At 34.5% G+C, this 26210-nt stretch overlaps 1 protein-coding gene across 6 annotated transcripts in view; it reads left to right on the top strand.

The window, feature by feature from the left end:
• DMD (dystrophin) overlaps nucleotides 1-26210 on the top strand; it is a gene marked incomplete at its 3' end in the record, with an annotated part of 2539585 nt that overhangs the window by 2163901 nt on the left and 349474 nt on the right. For all 6 annotated transcript variants that reach the window (XM_081277777.1, XM_081277778.1, XM_081277780.1 and 3 more), the window contains 2 exons: nucleotides 5709-5829; nucleotides 6451-6719. In XM_081277777.1, coding sequence (XP_081133903.1) covers nucleotides 5709-5829; nucleotides 6451-6719 — 390 coding nt within the window. The remainder of the gene's footprint in view (nucleotides 1-5708; nucleotides 5830-6450; nucleotides 6720-26210) is intronic.

Below are 26210 nucleotides of genomic sequence, written 5' to 3'. Positions count from 1 at the left end.
CAAATATAAGATAGTTGTAACTTTGTGGATTAGTCTCTGTGTCCTCTATTCTATACCATTGGTCCACCCGCCTCTTTTGGTACCAGTACCATGCTGTTTTTGTCACTATTGCTCTGTAATATAGTTTGAAATCTGGTGTCGCTATACCGCCTGATTCACACTTCCTGTTTAGAGTTGCTTTTGCTATTCTGGGTCTTTTATTTTTCCATATGAATTTCATGATTGCTTTATCTATTTCTACAAGAAGTGCCGTTGGGATTTTGATTGGCATTGCATTAAACCTATAGAGAACTTTTGGTAATATCGCCATTTTGATGATGTTAGTTCTGCCTATCCATGAACAGGGTATATTTTTCCATCTTCTAAGATCTTCTTCCAGTTCTCTCTTTAGGGTTCTGTAGTTTTCATTGTATAAGTCTTTCACCTCTTTTGTTAGGTTCATTCCCAAGTATTTTATTTTTTTGGAGGATATTGTGAATGGAGTGTTTTTCCTCATTTCCGTTTCAGAAGTTTTTTCGCTGATATACAGAAATGCCTTTGATTTATGCGTGTTGATTTTATATCCTGCCACTTTGCTGAATTCATTTATTAGTTCTAGTAGTTTCTTTGTAGACCCTTTTGGGTCTTCTAGGTATAGAATCATGTCATCTGCAAATAGTGATAATTTAAGTTCTTCTTTTCCTATTTTTATGCCTTTAATTTCTTTCGTCTGTCTAATTGCTCTGGCCAGTGTTTCGAGAACTATATTGAATAGAAGTGGTGATAGAGGGCATCCCTGTCTTGTTCCAGATTTTAGAGGGAATGCCTTTAACTTTTGTCCATTCAGAATGATGCTAGCCTGAGGCTTAGCATAGATAGCTTTTACAATGTCAAGGTAAGTTCCTGTTATCCCTAGTTTTTCTAATGTTTTGAACACAAAGGGATGCTGTGCTTTGTCGAATGCTTTCTCTGCGTCTATCGAGATGATCATATGGTTCTTATCTTTAAGTCTATTGGTGTGGTGAATAACATTTATTGATTTCCGTATATTGAACCATCCTTGCATCCCAGGGATGAATCCTACTTGATCATGGTGCACAATTTTTTTGATGTGTTTTTGTATTCGATTCGCCAGAATTTTATTGAGGATTTTTGCATCTAGGTTCATTAGAGATATTGGTCTGTAGTTTTCTTTCTTTGAGGTGTCTTTGTCTGGTTTTGGAATCAGGGTGATGTTGGCCTCATAGAATGAATTTGGGAGAGCTCCCTCTTTTTCTATTTCCTGAAATGACTTGAAAAGTATTGGTATTAATTCTTCTTTAAAGGTTTTGGAAAACTCTGCTGTATACCCATCCGGTCCTGGGCTTTTCTTGGTTGGTAGTCTTTTGATGGCTTCTTCAATTTCATCCATTGATATTGGTCTGTTCAAATTGTGTGTATCCTCCTGACTCAGTCTGGGCAAATCATATGACTTAAGAAATTTATCGATGTCTTCACTATCTTCTATTTTATTGGAATATAGGTTTTCAAAATAATTTCTAATTGTCTTCTGTATTTCTGTAGCATCTGTTGTGATATTGCCTTTTTCATCCCGTATGTTAGTAATTTGAGTTCTCTCTCTTCTTCTCTTCGTTAGCATGGCTAAAGGTCTGTCGATCTTATTTATTTTTTCGAAGAACCAACTTTTAGTTTTGTTAATTTTTTCAATAGTTTCTTTTGTTTCAATTTCATTGATTTCTGCTCTGATTTTAATTATTTCTTGCCTTCTGCTACATTTGCTGTTGTTTTGCTCTTCCTTTTCTAGGGCTTTGAGATGAAGTGTGAGCTCATTTATTTGTTGTTTTTTTCTTTTTTTGAGGAATGACCACCAAGCGATGAATTTTCCTCTTAAAACTGCTTTCATTGTGTCCCATAGATTCCGATATGTTGTGTCTGTATTTTCATTTATCTCTAAGAATTTTTTGATTTCCTCCTTTATGTCTTCTGTAAGCCATTGATCATTCAGTAACATATTGTTCATTTTCCATGTGATGTAGGATTTTTCCTTCCTTCTTTTATCATTGATTTCCAGTTTCATTTCATTATGATCAGATAAAATGCAAGGTATTATCTCCACCCCTTTATATTTACTGAGGGTTGCCCTATGGCATAATATATGGTCTATTTTTGAGAAGGATCCATGTGCTGCTGAGAAAAAAGTATATCCATTTGATGATGGTTGATATATTCTATATATGTCAGTTAAGTCTAGGTTATTGATTGTGATATTGAGTTCTATAGTTTCTCTATTCAACTTTTGTTTGGAGGATCTGTCCAATGGTGAGAGAGGTGTGTTGAAGTCACCCATAATTATTGTGTTGTGGTCTATTTGATTCTTGAACTTGAGGAGAATTTGTTTTATGAATGTCGCAGCACCATTATTTGGTGCATAAATATTGATAATTGTTATGTCTTGTTGGTGAATGGTCCCTTTTAACAGTATATAATGTCCTTCTTTATCCCTTTTGATTAACTTAGTCTTGAAGTCGATTTTATTCGATATGAGGATGGCCACCCCTGCTTGCTTACGAGGACCGTGTGTGTGGTATATTTTTTCCCACCCTTTCACCTTCAGCCTGTGTATGTCTTTTCCAATCAGATGTGTCTCCTGGAGGCAGCATATTGTTGGATTTGTTTTTTTATTCCATAATACCAGCCTATGTCGCTTTATTGGAGAGTTTAAGCCATTAACATTCAGAGTTACTATTGATATATGGTTTGTACTTCCATCCATGTTTGATTATTTATCCTTTTTTAAAAAAATTTAGTTTGTTTCTCCATGATTATCTTTCCCCTCGCCCTCTGTCTTTACCGAGGTACTTCCTACTGATGGTTTTGGTTATTGTTTTTCATTTCTTCCTCGTGTAGTGTTTTGCTCAAAATTCTTTGCAATGCTGGTTTTCTGGCTGCAAATTCTTTTAACTTTTGTTTATCATGAAAGATTTTTATTTCGTTGTCATACCTGAAGCTTAATTTTGCTGGATACAGAATTCTTGGTTGGCATCCATTGTCTTTCAGTGTTTGAAATACATTGTTCCATGACCTTCTTGCTTTCAGTGTCTGTGATGAAAAATCCGTTGTTAACCTTAGTGGTTTACCCCTGAATGTAATCTGTCTCCTTTCTCTTGTAGCTTTTAATATTTTCTCTTTGTTCTGTATATTGGATATCTTCATAACAATGTGTCTTGGCGTTGGTCTACTGTGATTTTGTGTGCTCGGTGTCCTGTATGCATCTTCAATTTGTATATCTGTTTCCTTTTTTATTTCTGGAAAGTTTTCTGTAATTATTTCATTCAGCAGGTTACTCATTCCCTTGGTTTGAATCTCTGTACCTTCTTCTATCCCGATGACCCGTAAGTTTGATATTTTTATGTTATCCCATAACTCTTGGATGTTTTTCTCATGATTTTTTACCAGCCTTTCTGAGTTGGGTAGAGTGTTTTCAAGATGATATATTTTGTCTTCATTATCTGACGTTCTGGCTTCTACTTGCTCCACTCTGTTAGTGATACTCTCAATTGAGTTTTTAATTTGGTTTATCATTTCCTTCATTTCTAGAATTATTGTTTGATTATTTTTTATAATCTCTATCTCCTGATAGAGATGCTCAACTTCTTCTTTCATCTGTTTATGTAATTCATTCTCAATGTGTTCTTTCGCTGCTTGAATTTGCTGTCTTGTATCCTCTTTAAGGTTCCATTCCATCTGTCTAAGGTGTTCCTTGAGTTCTTCATATGACCATTTTTCTGATGACTCTAGGTCCTCCTGAATATTTAGGCTGTCCTGCATTGTTTGTACTCCTTTCCTTCCTTGCTTTTTGAAGCTGCTCATGTTACTTCTTGTTCTGTTTGACTGATGAATTACTGTTTACTCCTATAAATTTATTAGATGCTTGGGAGGAAAGGTATTAGAAGGGAAGGGAAGAAGTCACTAAAGAGAATGAGAGCAAGCAGGTAGAATTCAAGGAAGGGGGGATAAGATAATTGAAAAGAAATGAAAAGACAAAAGAAGAAAAAAATAGGAAATAAAAAAAGGAAAAAAATAAATTAAAAAAATTAAAATTAAAATTAGAAGAAAAAAAATTTTTTAAAAATTGTAAAAAACCTTAAAAAAACAACAAGAAAGAAAAATGAAAATGAAAGAAAAACCCAAATCAAAAAAAAAAAGAGAAAAGAAAAAAAGAAAAAAAAACTAATAAATGCAGTCTTAGAGTTTGATTAACTTCTCTTCCAGTAGGTGGCGCTGTGCCCACCAGGCCAAGTTTCTCCTGTGAATACACGGGAACCAATCACTGTGCAGCAGCTCCTCCTCCCAGACTGGGCGAGTCTCCAATCCTGAGTGTCTAGGGCCTCCTCTTGTGTCTAGTCACTTCCCACTTTTCCTCTAGCCAGGCCGCTCATCACAATACTGGCTACATGCCAGGTCTGCTGCTCCCGGGAGCCCTGTTTTCATGAACAACTGGGCACACTCTTCCAGTTTGCCATTGCCTCAGACCCTAAGTTTGTAGAGCTTGGGGCTGAGTATCTTCAGCGAATTTTACTTGCCCTCCGGTAGCCACGCCTCTGGTAGCTGGTGCAAGAGACCTCAGCTGTCAGCACTGGTGGGAGCGGTAGTTCCGCGCCGCGGGTCCCGTGCCACCTCTGATTCCCTCGGTCTGGCTATGGTGCTCACGGGAGAGCTGGGAGGGGCCCTTAAGGTTTCCCCGATGTGTGGAGAGGGAAGGCTAGGGAATTACACACCTGTAGCTGCAGGTTTCAATGAATTATCTCCTCCGCTGCAGTCTGATGACGTCAGTTCTCTGCCATGGTGGTTTCTCTTGCAAATGGCGACAGTTCGTTTCCCTTTGCCGGGCGACCAATGCAACGGGTGGGTCCTTACTGTCTCTCTCAAGCCCCGTTTCAAACCTGTGGCTACTACCTATGAAGGCTTGGTAGGCATTTACCTCCGTAGGATCAGAAGGGCTGACCAGTTGTTTTAGCTGGATGGATTAGTGCTGAGTCACAGCTGTTTGTCTGCGGGAAGCAGGCGAACGGGAGCTTGAATTCAGCCGATCCGGGCTCAGTGTGTGTTCTGAGAGGCCCAGACTGTTCGCCCCAGATCCACGTCAGCTCAGCATTGCCTAGTGATCCTGAGCAAACAGATTTAGGTTGTTTACGACTCCCTATGCCTGCTTAGCTTACTTTCAATATACAGTTTTAGTCACTGTCAGACATTTTGACAGAATTAACTGGTGATTATCAATTTGGATTCACTGTATACTTCAGTAAAGCCTTGGTACCTCCAAATGGTAGTTCCAGCTTCCTGTTACACTTTGAATGTCCATTATTTTGGGTGTATTTAAATCCTCATTAGACATGTTTGTGTTTTTGCAATAAATACCTTGCAACTTTAGCTCTAAATTTTAAGTTTGACAGTCAGGTTATGTAAACAAAGTGCTCTTATCATAATGAGAGGGCATCAAGTATCTTGAAAGCTCCTCCTTCTCCCTTAAATAGTTTTACAAACACATTGGTTTCCTCATTAACAGAAAGACCCAATAACCTTCTTTGTTGATTTATGACTATCAGTTTACAAACAAAGAAGATAGAAATTGACCTGGGAATTTCATAAACAAGTTCTGAGCACCCAGGATTAATTTTGAGAAGAATGCCACAAGCCAAATAAACATTTCTTTTCATCTCATTTCACAGGCCTTCAAGAGGGAATTGAAAACTAAAGAACCTGTAATCATGAGCACTCTTGAGACTGTACGAATATTTCTGACAGAGCAGCCTTTGGAAGGACTAGAGAAACTCTACCAGGAGCCCAGAGGTAATTGAATGTGGAACTGTAATAACATATTGATAGAAGGGTCAGTGGTGACAGAGCGCCCTATCCATTCTTGCTGCCAGGGTCTGGATAGCTCTCATATTTTCCAGGTTAAACAGAATCAATTCAATTTAAACATGGATGTTGAAAAAGAACAAGGAATCATAAACCACCATGCATAAATCTGTTTGCACATCCATAAATAAACATTAAAAGAGATTAGTGATCCATTATTGGAACATTTAGAAAATAATAAACAAAAGAGTTTATCTGTGAGAATGAATTCTATTGTTTCAAAAACTACAAGCTAATTTTCAATTTAAGAGCCTGACTGAAGAAAATTAGAGCTTGTGGTGTGCATCCTAACATTTTTTTCCTCAATAGCTTAAATGAATCTGGATTATCTGATTAATATAAGATAGAACAGATTCACTGAGGAAGACAGACTTTAGATGTTTCTGAACTATATCAAAACCTATGCCAAAGTGTAAAATAGTCATTAATCAGTAGGTTGGCCTCTTGTTAAACTTTACTCTTTTTTTCCTTCTAGTCTGACCTTTTCAACAATGTTTGGTTTAAAAAAAAATGAATGTGATCTAAAACCTTGTTGCATTGCCAATTTAGAGCTGCCTCCTGAAGAGAGAGCCCAGAATGTCACTCGGCTACTACGAAAGCAGGCTGAGGAGGTCAACACTGAGTGGGAAAAATTGAACCTGCACTCTGCTGACTGGCAGAGGAAAATAGATGAGGCCCTTGAAAGACTGCAGGAACTTCAGGAAGCTACAGATGAGTTGGATCTCAAGCTGCGCCAGGCTGAGGTGATCAAGGGATCCTGGCAGCCAGTGGGCGATCTCCTCATTGACTCTCTCCAAGATCACCTTGAAAAAGTCAAGGTACCAGTTCCTACTTTGCTCCAGAGCCCTTTGAAAGATCCAGAAAAGGTTCTAATCTAAACCTGAGTGCAGTGTTTTCATCCCACAAAGTTAAAAATAGGGCCCCTAAGCAATAGAAATGAGTCCCTCTTTTACCAATTCAGAGTCTTCTTTCACATGGTGTTTTCTCCAAGAAAAGATGGCAATGTAATCATCTATCTTCAGTGATATAAAATGAAATATTAAAAAGTTACAGGGCCAAACAGTAATTTTGATTTTGCCATTAGTAAATTAATGTAACCGTACTAAAGTATGATATACGTGGGTGTATGGGGGTGGGGGTGGGGGTGGGAGTGTGTTCTTTGTGTTATTTAGTATCAGAATAGAGAAAATTTAACACCTGTCAAGATCCAGGAGTCCAGGTTTTGGCCTTTTTTGCTAACCAAGTTATATGAAGTGGGTACTTTATGATACTATGAAATTAAACCATCAATGCTACCCTGCCCTTAGAAGGCAGTGTATATAATTCAATTTCTAGTTGCCTCAGCCCACTGTGGATATGAGGAAAAAAATTATATATTTGGAATAGTATTGTCCAAAGGTAAATTCCCCCTGGCAAAAAGATGGTCAATGTATTTGTAAAGAAATAACATATATTTACAAGAATCATTTTGAAATCAGGAGCATGAAGCACATTTTGTTTACTAATCTAATGTCAAACAGCCAAAGTCCTTTTAGAATCAAATTCAAAAGAAGTCAAATTTCCAAAATTTCTCATGTATTTAGCATATGTGTCAGTAGGCTCTGCATGGAAGTTCTTTTTTTTTTTTTTTTTTTTTGTACCAGGGGTTGAACCTAGGGGGTGCTTAAACACTGAGCCATATCTCCTGCCCTTTATATATTTCATTTAGAGACAGAGTTTTACTAAGTTGCTTTACTTTAGGGCCTCACTAAATTGCTGAGGCTGGCTTTGACCTTGCGATCCTCCTGTCTCAGCCTCCCAAACTGCTGGGAATACAGGAGTGTGCCACCGTGCCCTCCTTGGAAGTTCTTTTCTTTCTTGGCTTTCATGGCACTATTCAATCCACAATCTTCTCCTTCCTTTATTTTCCTAGATTTGTAACTTCCATCCACCTTTAATTATTGATGTGCACAAGTTTCTAACTTTAGACCAATGGGTTTTTGGTTTTTGTGGGTGTTTTTGTTTGTTTGTTGAAATGTTTGCAATTTGAATGGAATGGATGGTGACAGATCTATCAATCTAGTCAGGATCTTTCTTCTGATCTCCTAACCCATATTACATTAGCATCACAAATTTACCTATTCTAAAACCAAATTCATTTATTCTCCTGTTTTTCCACTCCCCAATTGCTATTCCCTTTTACCTGGTCTTTTTTCTGTGTTTTCTATTTTAGCTAATGAATCATAATCCAGCAAATTTCCCAGTGTAAAAACTCTAGGTTCATCCTTAAACTTTTCTACATTTTCACTGCCTGCATGTGATTTCTTGTTGTACCTCAAAGTATCTCTTATACTTCCTCTTTTTTTCATCAAATGTCCTGCTCTAATCCTCAGTATCTTTTTACTTACATGATAGTAGAATGCATATTTAAATCTCATTTCTCTGTGCAACTGTCATATCAGAAACATTGCATTTTTAATAACTGGCAAGTAAGTGAACAGTTTCTTTACTGGCATTTCTAAATTTCCAGTCTTTTTTAACTTCAATCCAAACTCCTTTTCGTGAGAAAGCCTGCCTAGAGAATGAAGTCCGTGAAGAGCATAGGTGTCCCTTTTCTTCCTGGCTTTGGTTTCACTTCCCAATTGTACCTCCTGTCCTCCAAGCCATTCAATATACTCTGACCACACCACCATCATATGTTGTCTTTTTTCATAACTGCTCCTTTGCAAATGTTTTTGCTCTGTCTGGGCAACCCCACCTCATCTGCCTAGTGAACTCTTACTCAGACCTCAGGGCACATTATAGATGTCACCTGTATTTCTAGTCTTTCCTAGATGTCTACCCCCCACCAACTTCCACCAACCAGAAGAAACTGCTCTTAATTTGGTGCTTTTGTAGATCACGAAACATGCTTAAATTGTCATACTTACATTTTGCATATATTATAGCATCTTTATATATTTTTCCCAAAGAAAGTAAGATTTCTAGGGCTAGGGTTATAGCTCAGCGGTGGAGTACTTGCCTCACACATGTGAAGGTCTGGGTTCAATCCTCAGCACTACATAAAAATAAATAAATTAAATAAAGATATTGTGTCCAACTATAACTAAAAATATTTTTTAAAAAATAAAGTAAGAATCCTAAAAGTAAGGATCATAGTGTGCATCTTTTAATTTCCCAGTGCCAGAAACATATAAGGAATCTCATTTAATATCTTTATTCACTCATTTAAGAACAGTTTTCATGTCACTATGCAATGTTCTTGACATGTAGTTGTAAATGAAACAGTCTTGGTCTTTGCCTTTATGAAGCCTATAGTTTAATGTTGAATTGATAGCTCTTCGCTAAAATATTAGGTGAAGATTTTAAAAGAAAAGCTTAAAATTTTGATTACTTCTAACATCCCTGTACCCCAATATTCTATAACACCATATCTAACATTTAAAGCAATAGTTAACCTAGCTATCTGCATGAAAATTAAGATAATGTTTTAAGATGTATTACTTTGTATTTGTTTAGCAGTAAATATAGTACTTTTATCCAAAAATATAGGAGCCAATTTTTAAAGTCTTCCCAAAATGGGAAATAAGATTAGGAAAATGTTCTAAAGAAACTAAATTAGTTAATGTATCAATCCAGATGTTGACTATATAGGCTGTATAACAGGTATAGGGGATTCTTTTTTAGCCATTTCTATTACACCAGGAACATGTGTAAGATAGTGAGTATAAATGGACAATATAGACAGCATGATTAAAAATCAAATAACTAAAAGTGCAAAAGTTCAAATATAAATTGACCTTCATCCAATCCGTTTTGTAGTATTTCTTTATTTCCCTATCTTATGTGTTCTTGATCTTAAGACAAGCTTCATTTCACATATCCTAATTGGTAAGATTCTCATTCTAGTCCTAGTAATGGTGATACATTTAAAATATTTACTATATCTTTTAAAAAGAGCCAAATATACCAACACATCTATCTTTCTCAGACATAGATGTTAAATCACAGTACTTATGTAAATATTTATGTACTGGTGATAATAAATGTGACTGTTTCCATTTCTAAACAAGTATCATATAAACATTTTATGCATGTTTTAAATATATGGATTACATGAATTCATATGTATTTATTTCCCTTTAGTAGCTCTTTGATTTTGCAGTGGAAACAAATTATTTTTCTCTATTGCATCTTATTGATACCAGGAGTTAAACTCTAAAGTTTTGTAGGTGGTAGTTTACACCACTAACTTAAACTTATTAACTAAAATTTATTTCAATAAAAAAGTAGAAACATGCTTAAGACCACTAGTCCATTTTATTTTTATTTAGCAATTTAAGCCCTTGGAGACCCTTTGCTATAGGGAATTCCCAACTGATAGCTAGGCAACAAGCCAGAAGAAAATATCAGTTCTTTGTCCCAAGTGACTCTGTCATAATACCTCTCTCCATTATGAATGTCTGTGTTTAAAAATTTGTTATTCAAGAATACAGAATATACGTTTCTGTGGGATTTAGCATTATATCATTTCATTAGCAAATGTGCCTTTTAGATTTGGAGAATATATAAAACAACAAAGTCCCTGGACTCTATGGAAATGCATTATTGCTGGCTGATCATCTTCCGAGTGGTAAATATGATAAAGCAAGAGAAAGAAACATAATATTATTATTGACTATTTAGCTCACTAGGAGAATCTTAGCCTTCCAAATATAGTTTCCATAGGAATAACCACTAGAATAAAATTTAAAATTTAAATGCCTCTTTTAAAATTCATAATTTATATTGCTTATCAAACACTTTAAGGACAGAATTATGATTCCTCTCTTTACTGGAAATAACATCAATGCTTATTTGACTACAGAAATATTCTACTTTCCTTGTAATAAGAATTAACTCTGGGGGCTGGGGCTGCTGCTCAGTGGTAGTACACCTACCTGGTATGTGTGAGGCACTGGGTTCAATTCTCAGCACCACATATAAATGAATAAATAAATAAATAAAGTAAAGATCTATCAACAATTAAAAAAAATTAACTCTGAACCACTAGGTGCTCTGCATAAATATATAAGTGCAGTATATAAAGGCCTTAAAATAAAATAAAATAACTTTTTCTTTCTTTTGTTTTTGTTTTTTTGGTTTGTTTTGGTACAGGGAATTGAATGCAGGGCCTTGGGCAGGCTAGTCACAATGTGCTCTACCACTAAGCTACACCCTCAGCCTTTATTTTATTTCATTTGATTTTTTTACAAACAGAGCCTTGTTATGTTGCCCAGGCTGGCCTTAAACTCCTGGGTCAAGTGATTCTCCTGCCTCAAACTCCCAAGTAGCTGGCACTAACAAAGTAGAATAACTTTTGCAACCAATATTTTTGTCCTCATGAAAATCCCAATGTGAAAATGTTTATAGGTTATTGTTATTTTTTGTGAAATTGTCCATTGTTTTTCCACACAGAAAGTGATACTTCATTCTTGAGCTAGGAATGTTTCACTGCCCTTGTTTTACTTGATGATTTTGTTTATTAATTCATACATTCACTTACCCACAGCTTCAAGCATGTTAAACATATGCTCTAACACTAAGCCAAACCCCCAGCTGTGACATTAAACACAGTTTTTCACACACCATAGTTAAACTCTACCAGGTTTTCATATTGGAATATGCAAATTTGTCACTCACATCTTTTTAGTTAGGCATTTTGCATTTTTTATCACTTTTAACTTACATATCTTACTGCAAAAAGTCAAGGGGAGAAATTCTGTGAATTTCCCTCTGAAGTTCTTTTAGTGAAATATTTTGATTAGACCTTTTTGGCATTCTAATTAAGTTCAATTTTATAATGTGTGCAGTCAACCAAGGACTATGATGAAGCCACCATGCTATTGTTATTTATGGTCAGCATTCGAATCAAAAATTTTAAGAAGGAAATTAGCAAATACATCTTTTTGGGCCTACCATACTGAGTCCCTGTGGCTTGGTTTATTTGAGAAATTTGTCAAAGAAATGCTATCTCAGAATTTAACATTGAGAAAACCAAATCTGTTTCCTCTGGACAGATAATGTGAATTATGATGTAATGTTTTAGAATTTCATTTTCATTTTGGCAACCATGGTGATTGCAACTCTATCTTCCCTTACTGATTTTCTCCTCTTAACCCCATTTCTAAATTTTTATTTTCTTATTTTATTAATTCTGTTACATTTGCCATTCATATGAGTCTACCTGACATCCTTTCTTACATATGAATGTTATAAAGAAAATTTATCTTTCATTTTTACAGAGTTAGAGGATACATGGGTAAGCAAAACCATCACAAACAGGGCAATCCTATGAAGATTCAAAATATATAAACTCTCTTGACTCTAAATAAAGGAATAGTATCTTTATGATGAAGTGTACTGCCTATAGTAGGAATAGGAAAAAATATTACTGTTATGCTCATTGTTATAAACTGCAGATGTATTGCTGAAAGGAGGCTTTTGTTGTTGTTCTTGTTCTAGTAGAAATGTTATGTGAATTAGGCCTTTGATAGGAAAAACACAAACAAATCAAAAAGATGTAATCTCTCATTAATTCGAGTTATATGTCATTACTGCCTACCATACAAAGTACCCAAGGTTTTATCTAGTTTTCAAAGTTTGTAGTTGTGTTGTTCAAAAGCATTAGGTTTGGCCTTTATTATCTGGGAATACATCTGTAAAAAGGCGTATTCTAGTAAAGTCTCACTATATATTTTAAAAGCATAGTATTTGTTTGTTAATAGAATGGTCCTTGTTGGCTTTAATAGAGCTTAAAAAACTAAAGTAGGAATTACTCATCTTTAAAATTCTAACAAATTATTTGTTCAATATGAAATTAATTGTAAGTTAGTGTTGCTAGGAGAGCTTATTAGTTAGTTTCCATTTATTTCCTCTCATTTCCTGCTTTGTTTATAAAGCTAAAAGCAAATTACTTAGGACAGCAATGTCAAACCACTTTCTTTACCCAAAGCATCTGATTTTAGATAGCTGTGTGTATTTTAAAAGTCCCTACCTCAACTTAGGCAAATAGAACCTTCTATGCTATTCCCATCCTGCCTTTGAAACTTCTGAAAAGGCAGTGTGGAGTAATTGTTTCAGACATCTGCTTAGCATACTTTGAAGTGCATATAAGTTCTTTTTCGGTTTCATTTGAACCCCAGCTGTCTTCACCAAAGTCTATAATCAATCTGAATTAAGTTGTCCTACTTCTTCTAATAAGTCTCTTATTAAGTTCTGCATCAGCCTCTTAGGGAGACTTAAAAGCTAATTCATGTAGAATTGCCATTTTCTACTAATTCATTTGTCAGCTCTCCAAATTCCAATGAAAACAATCGCAAAGACTATTAATTTGGTTCTTCATAAACAACTTATGTAAGTGTAGTATACATTGGAACCAAGCAAACAATTTAAAACAGTGGGTGGGAGAAAATGAGTTGATGACATTCAACACGTTTTCATTCTTGTTTTGTGATGCCTTCCACATCCAAAGCATAAAGCCATTTATTTAATAAAAGAAACATCATTCTGCTTTTACTTTCATAAATAAGATAATTACTGAGTGAACTTTGCTTAAAGATAGGAAAACGCTTCAGAACAGTTGGAAAAGAGCATGTTCTTTCTTATTGTGCTTATTTTAATTTGGACTTCTTTGTGTTTCTTTGATGCACTGTGATTTTATTTTTTTAAAAAAGGAGCTAGAACTGCTTACTATTGTTTTTGCATTAAATCAGAGTTGCACAGTTCCTTTTCTGGTCATGGGACATTTAGAAGAACATGGTTTATCAAAATGTTCAGCTAATGAGTTCATCTGACATTATTCTACTCAGGAAGTGTTTAATTAGATAATAAAAATTTCTCCAAAGAATACCATCCTTTCTACTATTTGAAAACAACCATATCAAAAACTGATCCTTTAATATGCCAATCCTGTTTACTGAGGACTTATTCTAGAAGCTTTGTTTGTGTCTGGTAATAATTACAAATACTATTCCTCATGAGTCTTAGATAATAAAAAAACTATTCAAAAAACTTAACTAATATACTCTCAGTATTAAGGGATATAAAAACTCATTCATTCATCCACTTATGCTGTGGTTAAAACGTATACCCAGAGAAATCTGATCTCATTAAAGAGTGTGAATATTGAATTCATTTCATATATGAAATTATATTAGGAGTTATATTAATGGTAGCTTAGTTTTCCTGGGAATATTATTATTTAGCACCAAGCTGAGGGAATAAGAATTTTTATTAGCTTGTATGTGTGTGTGCATGTACCACATTGACTGCAAACTTCTAAAATATGAGTCATTTATTTAACTGAAATTTCTTATTTCTATAGAAAATGGAATCACACAAGCAATATATATTTTTAATTCTCTTTTGACATCTACCAAAGTTGTGACAAATTGAAAGTGTACAATCATGTTACTCTCCTACCAGAAACAAAATAAGAAATGATTTAAAAACAAATAATCCAAGGAGTGGGCTCCTGTTGTCTTTCTGTCATGGTTGACAACTATGATTTTCAAAATTTCACAGTTAACACTGTCACCAATATTAGGCATTTCATAACCTTACATTACCTAAGTTAAACAATGATATTAAATAATTATTCTTGGTGAAACAGTTTTCTGGGTATTATGTGAACAATTGTATCCACAATACTAATATAACCTTCTCATTTTAATGGAGCCCAAGGGAAGAAAACATTTTTATAATATTTTTCATACTAGCATAATATTTTAGTTGTAATTTACATTTATTCTAGTAAATAGCACCTTTATTTCTAGTAAAAGCACCTTCCAAAAGCACTGCTTCTCAAACTTTTCTACTTCCATTCTTTTGACTTCCAAGACAAAGTCTGATTATCTCCTGTTTCTCGCCTACTTACCTTCTTTTCCCATGACCATGACATTTCTTTTATGGTTCTTATTTTATTTTTTAAAATTTATGTCAATTCTGTCATGTTCTCCATAAAGTATTCATTGTTTTTTTTAATATAAAGTTGCATTTTTTCTCCCAAAATCTTAAGTACATTTACCTATAGATATGAAAGTATAGTTTGAGAAGCATGATATGTTGGACTAGCCAGTTTATTGAGGCTTCATATTTTTCCATCAATTTCTTTCTCTTATATACACATACACAAAGAGTAAATCATTGCCATTTCAAATGTATCCTTGCAGTTTCATCTCATCGTCAGGACCCAAAATTCCCATGACATGCAGTCATTTGTAATTTTGAACATGTATTTGAGGCTTATGTTCACAGTCACTTACTTACCTAACGACTAATAGATATCTTAAATCAAGTTCCCTGGAAGAATACCCTGAGAACAGGTGTCTCCGTGCACAGAATTTGTAGAGGATCTGCTCCCAGGAGAAGCCTGTGTGGGAGTTAGGGAAGCAAAAGAGAATGAAGAGTCATACAAGTATGCCATGTTAAATACTAGCTTTGTGTTCTGAGCCATAGGAGAGAACCCTGGAGCAGAGTTGGTTTCTCATTCCCCATCTAGCCACTGGCTATGCCAGTGATGTGCTGGTAAATATGTATCAACTAGCTCCAAGATGAAGCTAATTCTGGTTTGTAGCATTTTCCAGCTTTTATGGTACAAATTCTCCAACCATTGGTGATTTCCAGCTACCAACATGATGTCACTGAATATGGATTGGGGGGTAAAACACAATTGGTTCTTGGGTTTTACTTCAGTGCACCACTGACTTTACCCCACCTCTGAGGTTTTGGAATATATCCTAAACCAGGAGAATAGGGTTACCTCCTGGGCTAAGGAGGTCCCACCTGCAGCAGTCACCTCTCTACAGAAGGTAGGCAGCCATGAGACATTAGTAGTCAATTATCAAAGCAGTTGGGAGATGGATGCTCAGGCCAGGTAAAGTATCACCTACAACTAGTAAGTGAGCCTAGTAATCCACTCAGCTTCCATATCTCAACATGACTTTTTCAATGCTGTTTTGCTCTTAAACATGCAAAAATTATTTAGAATGGATGAGAATTTTGTCCTTTTATTGAAAATCTACCTTCCCCCTTCCCCAACCTTTAGCTACCAATTGGAATTGGTGATAGGAAAGAAGAGTTAATGCAAAGATCATTTAAAAAAATTTGTTTTATATCTTTATTTAATTTATTTTTTTAATGTGGTGCTGAGGATCAAACCCAGGGTCTCGCACATGCTTGGTGAGTTCTCTACCTCTGAGTCACAGCCCCAGCCCAATGAAAAGATCTTCTTAAAAAATATCTTTACTTGTAGATGGACACAATACCTTTATTTATTTATTTATTTATTTATTTATTAATTACTGAGAGTCAAACCAGTGCCTCACATGGGTAAGGCAAGTTCTCCACCACTGACCTGCAACCGCAGCCCTAATGAGAAGTACTTAAGAAACTGATATTTATTAGTAAAAAAAAAAAAGGCTTCAGAAGCAAATTTGGTTTTTTAGTTATAATATGGATAAGTATCTGGGGTTTCAGGTTATAAAGACAATAATTGAGAATGTTGAGAATTTTTACAGTAGTGTTTCTCACTTTAGTGTGCATGAGAATAACCTGGAGGGATTGTAGAAACCTAGGCTGGTGAAGTCTGTCCCCTCAATTTCTAATTCAAGAGGTCTAAATGTCTGAAGCAGGCCTACAACCAGTTCCCAGATGATGGTGATACTGCTGACCCAGAAAAACTCTTGGAGAACTACCATTTAATAGAAAAGCTGTTATGTATACACAAAAATCTATTTTGTGTATTATTAGTAATTCTTCCAATAGAAATAATGTTATTTATTTTATTCTATTATAATAGAAATGATCCAAATAGAAAATTTCTTATTCTGCTATTTGGAAATATTGTTATTTCGGGGCTGAGCATATGGTTCAGTGGTAGAGAGCTTGCTAGCACTCATCAGGACCTGAGTTTGATCCACAGCACCACAAAAAAAGGAATATATTTCTATTGAAAGAACTACTAAAATAATATTTATAATAACATTTATTTTATATTTATCAATATCTAGAACTAATTTAATTTAAAATTTTATTTTAAAAATGAATTCAGGCATGCTATAGTGATACATGCATACTATTGTTTATAGCAGCACAATTTACAATAGCCAAATTTATGTAACCAGCCTAGGTGCTCTCCAACAGATGAATAGATAAAGGAAATGTGGTGTGCATACACAATGGTGTTTTACTCTGCCATTAAAAAAAGAATGAAATTGTGTCATTTTCTAGTAAATGCATGGAACTGGAGAGCATCATGCTTGGTGAAATAAACCAGACTCAGAAAGTGAAGGGTCAATTTTTTTTTCTCTCATATGTGGAAGCTAGAGAAAAAGGGGGGTGGATTTTTAAAAGGTGGGATCTCACAAAAATAGAAGGGAGACCAGTAGAGTAAAGGAAGGGGACAGGAGACTTGGAGAATTCCTGGGAAATGAATTCCACCAATTATTCTATGTCCATATATAATCATACTACAGTGAATCTTACCTTTATATATAATTATGATGCAGTAATTAAAATAGTAATAATAAAAGAGTTCAGTTGAGTGGAGCAAGCAGATCAGGGGGAAGGAGAAGGAAAGAAAAAGTGAATGTACTGGGGAATGTGATTAGTTTGTGTTGTGTGCATATACAAATATAGCTTATTTGTATATGCACATTTATGTATAATTATAATGCAACAATAAAAAATAAAGATGTTCAAAAACAAATGCAGGTACATGATCTCCTGATAGAATGAATGAGCATCATTTCACTCAGAAACCTTGAAATTAATAATGACCTTTTCATTTCTAAATCTCTCTTGTGGAAAGTATTCATAGTTATTTATTCCAGTTCTCATACTGGTATTTTAATGACTCCAGTAGAATTTTAGAGTTGCTTCAGATGACCTATAAAATAACTATTCTTCCTGGAATTGATACTTTAAAATATTTATTCACACAATTTTTCACTCTGTACAAATGTTAGTCGTATTTACCAATAACAACAATTAATTTCTCTACATCATTTTCTGCTGAATGTGCTGACGATAAGAAAATTCTTTACAGAGTTTCTGAAATATAAGACATTCAGAATAACTGAGACCATTCAATACTTTTTAAATAAGATCTCCTTGCCAGATGCAAAGAGTAATAGTTTTTCCAGGAGTCCTTACATTTTATAACTTATCTTGTCAACCCTTTGTGGCTCAATGTTAAGGGGGAAGGTAGATAGATGTTCATATGTAGAAATTGAGCTGGGTATGGGATGAAAGTGGAAGAGAAACTGAGAGAATATAAGAAAGTGTCTTAACTGTAGTAATTGGTGAAGGGAGAATTTATTATCCCAAAGGTAGTGCAAAATCACTGTATTAAATACCTATGAAAAAGTTCAGGGTTGTGGTATATGTAATGAGAATTATGGGATAATATTTTAAAATTTGCCTCAACATCAAACAAGGAGCATTGAAAACAAACATACCCCTTATTCTGGAATCCTGGAGGGAGGGTGGGAATGAAGGAAATTTTACATTTAGAGTAATTTGATTAATGTTCAATATAAAGTTGAAATAGCTTTGGTCAAATCTCAAATCAAGTGTACATTAAATAATCGAGTTAGCTGAATTAGACAGGGTAAAACATTAAATTTGAAAATCAGTCCACATATAATTATGTTTTTAGTTTGTAAACTTTAATGTTTCTTTATTAAGTTTCCATAGTAGGTTCAGCCCTGAAATGTCAAACTCTTAACCAAAATAAGACTGGAGAATCTAATACTAAGATAGATTTCTATTTTCTTTTAATAATTTTGTAGTGAATATTTTTTCTTCATATAGTTAGTATCCATCCAGTCCTGTTTCCAAACATATTTATTAGCCAGGCATGCTCGTGCACTCCTGTAATCCCAGTGCTTCAGGAGGCTGAGATAGGACGATCACAAGTTCAAAGCCAGCCTCAGCAAAAGCGAGGTGCTAAGCAACTCAGTGAGATCCTGTCGCTAAATAAAATACAAAATAGGACTGGGAATGTGGCTCAGTGGTTCAGTGAACCTGAGTTCAATATTCCCAGTACCAAAAATATATATTTTTCAGAAGTTTTATTATTGGTGTTCCACATTACTATAGACTCAAAAGACTACATTTAGAACTTTTTCCCTATCAAATTTTATTTTCATGATCTTAACATGGCATAAGAAAGTTACTGAACAGAAAGAAGTTAATTCATAGGTAATATATGCCTAAGTAGAGGAATTAAATAGAAATGAAGGTGAACACTAGTTACTGGCAATACATTGATGTTTTTGAAAACCAAAGACAAACCCCTGCTGTTTCCTTTTATTATTTTCCTACTCTTAAAATATTATAAACCAATTTGGGATTTATACCTTGTTGTAAGCCTAAAGCCTATTAGGTTTTATTAAATAATACCCATTTAATTTTTCCTGTGGTTTAAATCTCTTGTCTGTACCCAGGCAAATAGGCTATTTGTAACTGGCATTTCACCTGCCTCACCCATAACTTGCCTGTTGGCTGTGGCCTCCACATGTTTCTAGCAAGGACAGAGCTATGGCAAGAGAATGGTTCATTGTTTTTAGATGGACACAAACCCAATACTAGAATTGCCCTAAGCATTATCCAATATTATGCTGACTTCTATTCATCCAGTAAAACATATATAGGCTAAACAAATGAGTATAATTTCTATTGATCTTTTTCCTTACACAATGACTAAAATATTACCTTTGGAACCAACTTGACATTTTGTTGTAAAGGTTTCCAAGGTTGTCTCAGTGTTAAAATTGCCAGAGGGTTGGGGGTTAGTGTAGTATGCAAGAGGGGTCTTAATGAAATCTGATCCACTTTGACCCCCCAAATGATGCATTCTTAGTGAAAGGATTTTTAATCATTTTTCCACAGAAATTGTACTCTCTTTTATATGATCAGTACAGCAATTCCCCCACAGATATTTGAGAACACTGAGTCATACTCCTACTTTGAAAAATAAATCTATTATTTCATAAGTATAATATAATTATTAGTTGAATACCAATCACTGTGTTAAGGGGTAGATTTGGCCAATGACTTTGATTTATTTTTTTACATAATATCTGAGTACATTGATTAGACAGCTTGACACTTAGCCACATTTGTTTAACTAATAGTTTATTCATGATTTGCATGTACTTTACTGGACATTATCATGATAGCTGTCATAATAACAGACTATAACAAGATATGAATTTAGATATTGCCTTAATGGTATGCTCAGAAAAATCAGAGTAATATCTTGAAAGTAGAAGTTACCAATTATATGATGAATAAGTAGGAGTAAACTCTTAAACTAGGTCTTTCACATACATATCTATTCATGGAAGTAAAAGTATAAAAATAACAAACACTGATATATCCAGAGGACTAACATTTCTTAGAAGTAAATGCATAAGATTCTCTTTTCAGCATTAGAATGTAATGAAATGAACTATTATTAAAAAATTTACAACTTAATTTTTTGCATAGATTTCAATGAAGATAATCCATTTTATGTTCATTTCATTTGATGTAAGTAGTTGCATATCTTTTGTTTCATTTGCAAGAAGTAAAGCCATTTTGGATAACCTCAAAACATTTAATTAATTCAGGAGCTACAATAATCTGAAAGTAAAAGTGGATAGAAAAGAGCATTTTGCAATCCTTTTCAGCCCTCTTCCATGTATTATTTTTATCTCAGTTCTTAGAAGAATTTCATCATCCTTGATTCATTTCTGCTTTAGTATTTCTAAGTTGATAGCATATTGAATGGAAAATCAAATTCACAAAAATCCATTTTGTTTCAATAGTGAATGCCTTCCCGATAGGATTAAAATTAAATAAAGGTGCCCAGTATAAAGTGCACTAGGCATAGAATATTGAATAGGTAACTCACAACCATAGATTCTGGTATTAACCATTATTCATACATGCAGACTAGTTTTGGGGGGGCCAGGGTACTGAAGATTGAATCCAGGTGTGCTTTTACCACTGAGCTGTATCCACAGTACTTTCTATTTTTGTTTATTTTTGAGACAGAGTCTATTAAGTTGTCAAGGGTATTACTAAGCTGCAGAGGCTGTCTTTAAACTTATGATCCTCCTGCCTCAGCCTCTAACCCTCTAACCCCAGGTACTGAGATTACAGGGGTACACCACCATGCCCAGATGCTTAATTTGTTTTGATGAAAAAAAAGCATCTCTTTATAATATATAAAATCATACCCCTGAATTTTCTTGTCAAAAAACATGTTATGTTTTATAGCTATGGATGCATTTTGGCTTGCTGGGTTTTTTTTTTCTTTATAAGTATATAATAACAGTCATCATTTGCATGAAATACTTTAGAGTTAAGCTTCAAAATCACCGAGACTTGGTTTAGTTGGTATACTACTATATCCCTAGTGCCTAGAATATTTCTGGCATATAATAGATGCTCATAAATACTTTTTAGAATAATTAATAAACAAACATGCACAAAAGCATAGGGCAAACTGTTCTCTTTATGATACATAAAAACTTTAAGCATTGTTTTATAGATGATTAGTTCCTATTTGCCATCATTGATTTCTGGACGTTGTTACTTTTATTTGTATCTACAAACACTCATTGTCACTTCTTCCTCCTTTACATAATGAATGCAAGCTAACCTTAATCTACTTGAGATTTTCCAGATGAACAGGTTATACTTAGAGGATCACACCTTTTCTGTCATTTGTCTTTGTGAAAAACTTCAGTCACCTTAAATCCTCATGGAGTTTTCCCTGACTTGTACTCTCTGAAACCTATGACACATCTTCTCATAACATGCATTTACATTGCTTTTTAATAACCCACTATATTGTCTATCTCTGCTAATAACAGTGAGTTCCATTTTCTCAGTGTATAATATATGTGATATATATATATATATATATATATATATATATATATATATATATATATATATATATTTCACAGTAGGTTATATAAGTATTTTCAGGTGAATAAGTAATTAAATTAAATCTAACTAAAATATCTGTGAAGAATATGTCATTCCCCTTTGCAGTAAAGTTCATTCTCCACACTCAAAGGCCAGCTCATTCAAATGCACCACAGTTATATTTCAAGAAAACACCCATGATTCATCTTTCCTAACTGCCTTGTACTTCATATGTGAACTTCAACTTCTTCAACTTCTTCAACAACTTCTACTACTTCTTCTTCTTTTCTTCTTCTTCTTCTTCCTCTTCTTCTTCCTCTTCCTCTTCTACTTCCTTCTCCTTCTCCTCCTCCTTTTTATTTTTTTTTTTTTTTTTGGTACCAGAGATCGAACCCAGGTGCACTTTACCTCTGAGTCACTTTCCTAGCCTTTTTTTGGTATCTTATTTTAAGACAAGGTCTCACTAAGTTACTTAAGGCCTCGGTAAGTTTCTGAGACTGGCCTTGAACTCGTGATCCTCCTGCCTCAGCCTCTTGAGTCTCTGGGATTACAGGCATGTGCCACTGTGCCCACCCATACATGAACTTCTTGAAGAATATTTACTATTCACCAAACACATTAAGCTTTCCTACCTCTTCTTATTTAAGTTCTGAACAAATACCCATCTTTCTCCTCATATCCTTTCTCTTCCTCTATCAGTTTCATGTACCAATTTCTAGTTCATATCCTAATGTCTAGTTCAAAAAGACCTTACCTTCCATAGTAGAAGAATGAAAAAAAGATTAATTCCCCCTGGAGTACTGTGAGAAGTCTTTTCTGAAGAGGTATCTATCCAAGAAAGATTCTTTGTCTATTACTCAGTCATGGATGAATTTATTACCCACTGCTTTATAGAGCCTCCCTGAACTAGTCCAAATAAGACTTTTTGTGACTTTGTATTTCTAATGTGGCCTAACATAGTGCTTAACTAGTTGTAGGTAAAAGAAGGACAAAAAGACCCCATCTTTTTATTTATCTTTATATGAGCCCTAAAGTGTACATGGCACTATTCCCTTTCTCTGAAAGAGAAAATGCTTGCAAAATATTTGAAAATGAACTTGGTTATATTCTATTTGTTGATCTCTTGCCTCATGTTGTTATTTACTCACTTTGTTTATTTTGGGTAAAACCCCATAAATCAGAACAAGGGAGGGGGAGGGAGAGAGAGAGAGGGAGAGGGAGAGAGAGATGATAAAATCAGCCCCAACTTCTATAATCCCCATTCCTGCAAGGACTTTTCAGCAAAGTAGAAAAAGGTACTGTTTTCTTCAGAAAGATTCCCACTCCTTTGGTAAGGCTCACTGATTCAGTAGTAGAGCCCAGGTCAGATTTCAGTTGGATTTCACTAAATAAGTCTACACGGTGACCTTGGTTTATAATCTTCTAGCCTTTTAAGGCACCATCAGAATATATTTTCCTTAAATAGGTTACTCACTCTTTTTTCCACTTGCTCCATTTTTATGAAAAATTCATGGTTGATACCAAAAGCCGAAATATTATATGCTTGCTCAGAGTGTTAGAGATGATTTGGAAATTAGCACATAAACATAGTTCCAACATAAAATAAATCAAGTGATAGCTATAAATAATTCAGATATGGAACTTAAAGAAAATAAGTAGGTTTCTTTTCTTTGGGAACTCAGTATCAGATTTCTGTAGAAAACTGGATTTATAAAGCAATATGAGAATAGCTATTGATCTGAAGTGTTCATAGTTAATGCAAAAGTACCTTATTCTCTTGACTCTGTGTGTGTGTATGTGTGTGTGTGTGTGTGTGTGTGTGTGTGTGTGTGTTGCTGAGGATAAAGCCGAAGACCTTGCACATGCTAAACAAGCACTCCACCACTGAGCTCCATCCCCAGAACCTTACTGCTTATTCTTTAATACAAATGTATTGAAGGAGTTTTATGTACCAATTTCAGGTATATCCTGGCAAATAATAATAATAATAATAATAATACAGAATTGCCTTCATGATTTTTCAGATCTTGAGATAGAAGTATGCACTTGCAAATTGTGATGAGGATTGAAAAGGAAAATAGGGTGCCAAGATTAAGAAAAGTAATGGACACTTATTTTAGATGGGGCAACCAGGGATGGGCTCTCTTTACTGGTCATATTTAGCTGATATATGGAGTATATGACCAGGAGCCAGACAGATAAAGAATAGAAATGTAAAACTCCAAGCAGAGGGAACAGCATAGCTGAGGGTTTTAAGTCAAGAATAAGCTTGGTGAGATTAAAGAGTCCAGCATCTTTTAAGTTCTTGTTAGAAATGCCAGATTCTCACACCCATCTTGGACCTACTAAACAAAAACTCTACATAAAATCCATAAACCTCTGTGTTAACAACCTCTCCACGTGATTTTAATGCACACCATTACTTGAGAATCACTGCCTTACATATATGTTTGAACCATATAGGGGAGTGGTAGAGCAAAACTGTATCTCTACTTAGGGGCTATGATATTAGCAAATGTGGCACAGAACATAAAATGTTTGCAAGTTCAGAAAGTAGGTTAAATGTAAAACTTAAATCTGTCTAAAATAACTCCTAAATTTGAAGATCAACGATCTTGTGGTTGATGTTTCAAATGATTTATAGATTATTTCTTATTTTTAAGTAAGTTAATAGATTTAATTAACTGCCATTTTTGCTTTTATGTGTTATTGTATATAATTAAAGCTTCTCAGAAAGAAAATATTGGTATTTTTTATTTCCTTAGCAGTCAAAAGCGTGGCTTGCTTAAATGATTTGTTTATACTCATTAAAAACCCTTTTATTTTAATTGTGCATATTTTTCAATTAGCCTCCATAAAACACTCATGAACTACCCTTTTGTTTTAATTGTGTCATTAGAAAGCTATGGAAAAGTTTAGGGCTAATGTAACTCAGTGCTAGAGCACTTGCCTAGCCCCTGGGTTCAGTCACCAGCACTACACACACACACACACACACACACACACACACACAAAAGGTTTTGTAGAAGTGTTAAATGCTTCATTTGTTTGTTTGATTTGTTTACTTTTTCCTATAAAGGATGCATAATTAATAGAGTAAGGATTATAGAAACAAATTCCCAAAGAAATTAAATATCCAAGATTGTTTTCCTTGTTCTTAAAAGTAAAAAATCTTTCCTTTATGATCAATGCTGTCCTGTTCATCATTCACAAATTATGTATGTGAAAGGAAAATGAACAGATATAGCAAAGAAAAATGATAGACATATTATATGGTAAAGATATAACTCAGGTTTTATTTTTAAAATACTGGGGTTAAAGCTTCATAGTGAAGCTGTGTTCAGAAAGGTGAAGAATTATGATCAATGCAAAGGGCAGAATGTTTAAAAGAATTTATGCTTTTAAGTTTGGGTGTGCATGGTTTTTCAATAATATAAAGAGAAACTAGAGATCATTTCTCAATAAAAACGTGGATTCTTTTTGGGAAAAACACAGGCCATTAATTGCTCTTTTTTAATAACACATATTTGGAAGTATATTGAGTCTGAGAAGAAACCATGGTTAAAATATAATACGGATAACTGCTTGGGAAATAAGAATACCAGATTAAAAACAAACTTCATGCTTACAAACTTCACATTGTTTTCTTAAAATCTTTTATTTAACCTTCCCTAAGTTATCCTGATTATGCTACATCTAGGTCGTTAGTTCTGAGTCTGTTTCATTATTTATGTCCTTATTCAGTTTGCTCGTCAAAAGTGATCATGACCAAATATGAAAGTTTACAATTGCCCTGAAAACTGAATGCAAAGAAGACAATGAAAAAGAAACCACATAATATTTTGCCTTCGGGCTACCACAATAAAAAACTAATGCTGGAAAGGAATGCAATTGCATCTCTATTTTTAAAAAAGAATACATATTTCAGTGGCATAATTTATTGTCAAAAATGTCTCTACCAGAGGCAAAGTGATGCTAAAGACAGAAAATTGTATTTATTCTGTCTGCAAACTACCCCCTGTGTCATGGCTCTATATAATCCTTCAGAATTCAGCAGAATCCAGGGACTTTATCTTATTGTTGGAGAACCATGAGACAACCCTGTAAAGTTAGAAATGAGAATTCACATAAGAGGCCTCTTGAATAAATGGGGGTGGCCATTGGAAAATTAGATGAAATTAGTTTGTGTGGTGGCTACTATCCCTGACCCAACCAAATTGCTCCACTGAGCTAGCGCACTCATCCTTAAGCAATTTGGAGTGTTAGAGTGAGGCTCATGGTTGTGTCCATTTCCAGAAAACCTTCCTCAGGAAAAAAAAATAGCCACCTTGACTGGAAAATTGTGCCATCTCCTCTTTCCAAAG

This window comes from Spermophilus citellus, assembly GCF_964194105.1.
Source record: "Spermophilus citellus genome assembly, chromosome: X".
Taxonomy (NCBI): domain Eukaryota; kingdom Metazoa; phylum Chordata; class Mammalia; order Rodentia; family Sciuridae; genus Spermophilus; species Spermophilus citellus.
This window is presented reverse-complemented; position numbering and strand designations above follow the sequence as displayed.